This window comes from Lampris incognitus, chromosome 2 (genome assembly GCF_029633865.1).
Source record: "Lampris incognitus isolate fLamInc1 chromosome 2, fLamInc1.hap2, whole genome shotgun sequence".
In the NCBI taxonomy this organism is placed as follows: Eukaryota; Metazoa; Chordata; class Actinopteri; order Lampriformes; family Lampridae; genus Lampris; species Lampris incognitus.
Genome location: NC_079212.1, coordinates 121,775,150 through 121,781,149, shown reverse-complemented (window position 1 = coordinate 121,781,149; position 6,000 = coordinate 121,775,150). Strand labels below are relative to the sequence as shown.

Genomic DNA, 6,000 nt, shown 5'->3' with positions numbered 1-6,000 from the left:
TGGTTATCCCATCAATAATTTCTCTGAAGTAAATGTGAGAATCAGAAAAAAAGATTTAAAACAAACTACCATATAGGCCTACATTACATGCAGCATGCCTACAGTTTAGTTGTGTGTGTGTGTGTGTGTGTGTGTGTGTGTGTGTGTGTGTGTGGTGGTGGTGGGGGGGGGTAAGTAAAATCACTGTAAATGTGGCAGATACCTCATCGGACCTAGGACACCTACAGGTTGCCATCAGTCTACATAACGCTTCGGTTCTTCGTCCAGATCTTCCATCTAATAAACCGTGAGCTCTTGTTAACGTCACGCAACGTGCAAGTGATATTGTGCTAAAAGCAGTGTACTGATTAAATTCTGTTTTTAATTGATACCGATTGTAGGCTATTGCTGCAAGTTATCATCGCCGTAGAACATGTCACCAGTCTAAATCAAAGTTTATTTTTTATCAAATTAATTCACCGCCAAGAAATAAACCCGTGGTCGAGGAGGCGCTACTGTGAGTTAAAAACACAAGTTAATGCAAACAAATAAGCTCACTGTGAACGTTATGCGAACCGGTCTAAAGTGAGGTTTGCCAATATTCAACATCTTGCCTTCAGATACACACTTCCTGTAAAGGACTGTTCTTAAAATGACAAGTGCGCAGCGAACGGAGTGACGAAATCTGTGGTCAAAATATGTACGTTTTCTACGTACTGGCGGAGCAGGAGGAAGCAAGAATACTGTGTTTGAAATATTGCTGGATACACTTATCTCTGTTCTCGTTCGGTGTGTCCAAACTGAATCCAGCACGAAACTAGACTTAAATTGCAAGTGACTTCTGCCAACATCAGGTCGTGGTGTGTCGGGTACACAGCAGGTGAGTCCTCGGTTTCATAAGAAGCAGCGGTTCAGATAACGTCACGTATGATGCGTATTATGGCAGCTGTGAAATAACCCGGGTATTACTTTGAATAATCAAAGAGGATGTATGTGGTCGACATATGTGATGTTTATTGACGCCGTGTATCAGAAAAAAAAAATCTTGCCGTCTCGTCTTTCGATGTTTGTCCCAATACGCATGCGCATTGTTTCGAAAGTTTTATGGGACGTGTAGTTTAAACCCTTTTATTCCTACAGTACGCTGGCGATCACTTCTATGTACATTGATAAGCTATGGTAATTTCGTATTCAAATGTGAATAGTGTTACATGACGAAAAACTGGTTTTAAAATAATACCCCTTTACGGTGATACTTTTCAGAAATGACTTTTTTTTTTGCAGCCATTGTCAGTTGATGGGGATTTTCATTCCAAGATTAAAGTAGAAATGCCTGGTTAAGATGTCTCTGAAAGAAAATAATGAAAAGAAAAAAGGGTAAGCACAAGACTGTTTCAAGTGCTTATTAGGCCAGTAGGGAAAATACTTATTTGATCAGGTTATGCGGTATTGCTGTATCTTTGCTTTTTTCCCTTTTTTTCCAGCTTTCTCCCCACTGAGCTGTACACCAGTGTCCCACGCACATGTATGCCCATTGTATACCATCCAGACTATAATATCACCTTCATGGGCCTTGAAAAGCTTCATCCATTTGATGCCGGAAAGTGGGGAAAAGTCATTCACTATTTAAAAGGTAAGGAAAGTCTAAAAAGACAATGACAGATGGGGGGGGGGGCGTCTCCCTTAGCTGACACATACACGAGGCCTCAGTCACAGTGGATCAGAGAAGAGAAACAAGGTCAAAACAACAATGAGCAAAGTAGTCATGGGCTGATGTTTAGGTGTTTGTGTTGCAGGAGCAGTAGGACAGAGAGAATTAAAACTGTCTCCCTGTGGGAGACAGTACATTATCAGACTAGGCCTGCATTTCATGCAAAGATTTAAAGAAAATATGACGTGTGACAGAGCCACACAAGTTTGTGAAAATGTCGAGCTGTTTGTCTTTTGACATAGTACACAGTGTTGATTAGTGAACAAAACACAACTTGAGGCTAGCATCATTGCTGTCAGACTTGTATCTCCAGTGTATTCCAGTCAGTAATTTGGAACTGTGTGATTCTGTAAATGCTTGTTGCACCTTTCGGGTATCACATATAGGGTGTTTTATTTTATCTATTTTTTTAGATGTCTTGTGTTTTCTGGGGTGTAGTTTCATGAGAATAAGCAAATAGAGGACAAATTAGGAGCCACTATATCAGGAGTCATTAGAATTTCACAGAACATGTTACAATATAATTCTAAATTCACTAATTTTTAAGCCTAGTCTGATGCTCTTAGGGTATGATGTTAAATCCCTATCATAAATTGTCCGTAAATATTTAAAGAGTTGTACTTGTACTTTATATTTACTCTGAAAGTAACTCTTTGTCATGCTGCTGTAATCATATGAAGTTCTGCTACATCTGTATTTTAAAGGATTGGTTCACTTCTTTTGAACTCGGATCTCATTAGAAAATTGTCCGTATCATTTAGTATTGCACTGATGAAAACATAGACTTATCTCTTCAGTACTGAAATGCCTCTTTGTTCCATCCTGTCACTGGGCTTCAAGACCATCCGTAGGGGCTTCCAGCTTTCAGAAAGACTTAAAAAAAAACCCAATATATATCCCTTTTTTGAAAGGAGAAACACATTTCCCATTTCTATCCAGAGCCAAGCAAACTCTCACTGCAAGTGCTTTTGACCTGCAGACCATCTCATTGTTACCAACTAAAACTTTTTCTAACAGCCCTGTGGATAATATTTCCTTGAGGTTCTATGTGATTGCGATTTATATAGGTTTACAGGATGGTTGTGAGACCAGTTATGTTATATTGGAGACAGTGGCACTGATGAAAAGACAGGAGGCGGAGCTGGAGGTGGCAGAGTTGAAGATGCTAAGATTTTCACTGGGAGTGACGAAGAAGGACACGATTAGGAATGATTATATTAGAGGGACCGCTCAAGTTGGATGGTTTGGAGACAAAGCAAGAGAGGCAAGATTGAGATGGCTTGGACGTGTGGAGGAGAGATTCTGGGTATATCGGGAGAAGGATGCTGAATATGGAGCTGCCAGGAAAGAGGAAAAGAGGAAGGCCAAAGAGGAGGTTTATGGAAGTGGTGAGGGAGGACATGCAGGTGGCTGGTGTGACAGAGGAAGACGCAGAAGACAGGAAGAAATGGAAATGGATGATCCGCTGTGGCGACCCCTAACAGGAGCAGCCGAAAGTAGTAGTAGTAGTAGTATCTCAGCACTGGTGCTCTTGATCTTTGCATTTTATATAATTGGTTACTTATGCTGGGGATTCACACTTTGACTTCAGTTTTTTTTTTAAATATTTGTTCTGAGGACAAATAGATGCCTATGATTTGAAATTCTAATTCAACCAGCTTTTTTATGTGCTATGCAATGTGAAGAGGAAAAAAAGAATATAATACATGAAGCAAAATTGTGAAATGACTTCCTCAATAAAAATTTATTCAGTTAAGCTAATGATATTTGATGGTACTAATTCATGAATGATGGAAATGAAACCAAAACTGGTTTAGCACAGCCTGGGCAGGGTTGCGAAAGGGAAAGAGGTGTGGAAGAAGAATAACAATGACAACATGACTACTTCATTATAGTATCAAATTTACCTTTCTGTATGTATTTTTTCCATTTACTATTTGCAGTTTTGTTATCGTCAATTATACATTCACTTGGAAGACCTCTGCAAACTTATGTATTTGCCTCAGACTTCTAACAACAAACCAAGAGGTGATAGCCTGTCCGCGACAATGCATACATGATAGCTTACTGTGTTTCTGTGGGTCGCGTCTAATTAATCTATCTGCTTGAAATGCTGATCATTTTCAAGACTCCAATGTTGCTATTTATGAATGCCCTCACCTATTATAGTGAATATGCTCATCATCTCAGCAAAATCCTGTCATCAGCCAAGAACCTCACTCGACTGTCATTACATGATAAGCGCTGCTATATTTATGTATTCTGTCCTCCTTCTTTGAATTGTGAGATGGCATTTTTTTGTGTACATATTTATTTTAATTTGTGGCTTTATGAGTGGGTTTTATATCTTCTGTCAGTTGCACAGTGAAGTGGATACAGTAGAAACTGATCACCATTAGCAAAGTCAAGTTATATAATTGACATGAGTACACTTATTAAAAGATATTATGTAATTAAACAGACAACTCCTCCATTTTATTGGATTTAATTGACCAAAAGACAGTAGACAATACTTTCTAACCCCCTATGTATGAAAGACCCAAAATTATCACTTTAAACTGACTGTTTGATCACAATGACCAGATTTTTCAAACGGTGTTACTATGGGAATGATTCTGTTTGGCGACTTTTGATCAGCATAAACAGATTCCACTGTAGGAAAATAAATATTTCCACCATCTAAGGCTCCATCATGTGCTCTAGTCAGCATGGCAAGCATGGTGTCTCTTACAAATGCCTCCTGTCTCCTCGTGTATTTGGAGCCTGATGGCACAAATTTGACTGACTGCACTTTCCATCCCCGAGCTTTCCTTTGGATTCTCCGCTACAGAGTAGTCTTCACTCTCAGCCCCTCTCCTACTAATGCACCACCGAAAACAAAAACCCAATTGTGAGATGATTGGAATGATGCTGGTGGGAGTACCACATTCCATATGCCTGATCAGCAGGAGTCAGACTTAATATCTGCAAGAGGTTACTAAACTCAGACCGCATCACAAGGACGACTTCCCCAGTGTCATCCTTATTCTGATGCCGATCAGTGAAAATAAGTCACTGAAAAGTCTTTGGAAATGTTTTTATGTTTAAACGAGTACAAACTTTTTCATGTTTACTGCATTCATGATAGTCAAACATGATAGAGCTTTATAAAGACAATGTATGTGTTAAACAGTTTTAGTGTATTTGCCATATGCAAATTTATGTATTTACCACAGACTACTAACATATTTGATACCATAACATACCAAATGGCCTTCTCTTCCATTATTCATTTTATAGATATAATAAATATATATATATAATTAATATACTACTACTACTTCTACTTTCAGCTGCTCCCATTAGGGGTCGCCACAGCGGATCATCCGTTTCCATCTCTTCCTGTACTCTGCATCTTCCTCTGTCACACCAGTCACCTGCATGTCCTTCCTCGCCACATCCATAAACCTCCTCTTTGGCCTTCTATTTTTCCGTTAAACCAATCGATCAGATTGGTACTCAGTATCAAACACTTAATTTAGCAACCCTCAAGTTTTGCTAACCAGTGTGGTCAAATGATGTGCAGGCAGGTGTGCAGTTGAAAGGTGGCCTCCATCTCATACAGCTTCTCACTTTTTACCCATAATCCATCTACTACTACTACTACTACTACTACTACTACTACTACTACTACTTTCGGCTGCTCCCATTAGGGGTCGCCACATCGGATACTCTGTTTCGATTTCTTCCTGTCTTCTGCGTCTTCCTCTGTCACACCAGCCACCTGCATGTCCTCCCTCACCACAACCATAAACCTCCTCTTTCGCCTTCTTCTTTTCCTCTTGCCTGGCATCCCCATATTCGGCATCCTTCTCCCAATATACCCAGTATCTCTCCTCCAAACGTCCAAGCCATCTCAATCTTGCCGCTCTTGCTTTGTCTCCAAACCGTCCAACCAGAGTTGTCCCTCTAATATAATTGTTCCTAATCCTGTCCTTCTTCAGCACTCCCAACAAAAATCTTAGCATCCTCAACTCTGCCACCTCCAGCTCCGCCTCCTGTCTTGTCATCAGTGCCACCATCTCCAAACCATATAACATAGCTTGTCTGACAACCATCTTGTAAACCTTCTGTTTAACTCTTGCTGGTACCCCTCTGTTGAAAATCCCTCCTGACACTCGTCTCCACCCACTCCACCCTGCCTGCACTCTCTTCTTCACCTCTCGTCTGCACTCCCCATTACTTTGAACAGTTGACCCCATGTATTTAAACTCATCCACCTTCGACACCCCTACTCCTTGCATCCTTACCATTCCACTGTCCTCCCTCTC

General features: G+C 40.3%; 1 protein-coding gene across 2 annotated transcripts in view; it reads left to right on the top strand.

Moving 5' to 3' along the window:
* Positions 1-642: 642 nt before the first annotated feature.
* The window catches only part of hdac11 (histone deacetylase 11), a 69,641-nt gene continuing 64,283 nt past the window's right edge, over positions 643-6,000 (top strand). Inside the window, exons 1-3 of one of the 2 annotated variants that reach the window (XM_056274582.1) lie at positions 643-859; positions 1,264-1,356; positions 1,464-1,612. In XM_056274582.1, the coding sequence (XP_056130557.1) occupies positions 1,322-1,356; positions 1,464-1,612 (184 nt within the window). In that variant the 5' untranslated portion in view covers positions 643-859; positions 1,264-1,321. The remainder of the gene's footprint in view (positions 860-1,263; positions 1,357-1,463; positions 1,613-6,000) is intronic. The other variant, XM_056274583.1, reaches the window with a different exon arrangement.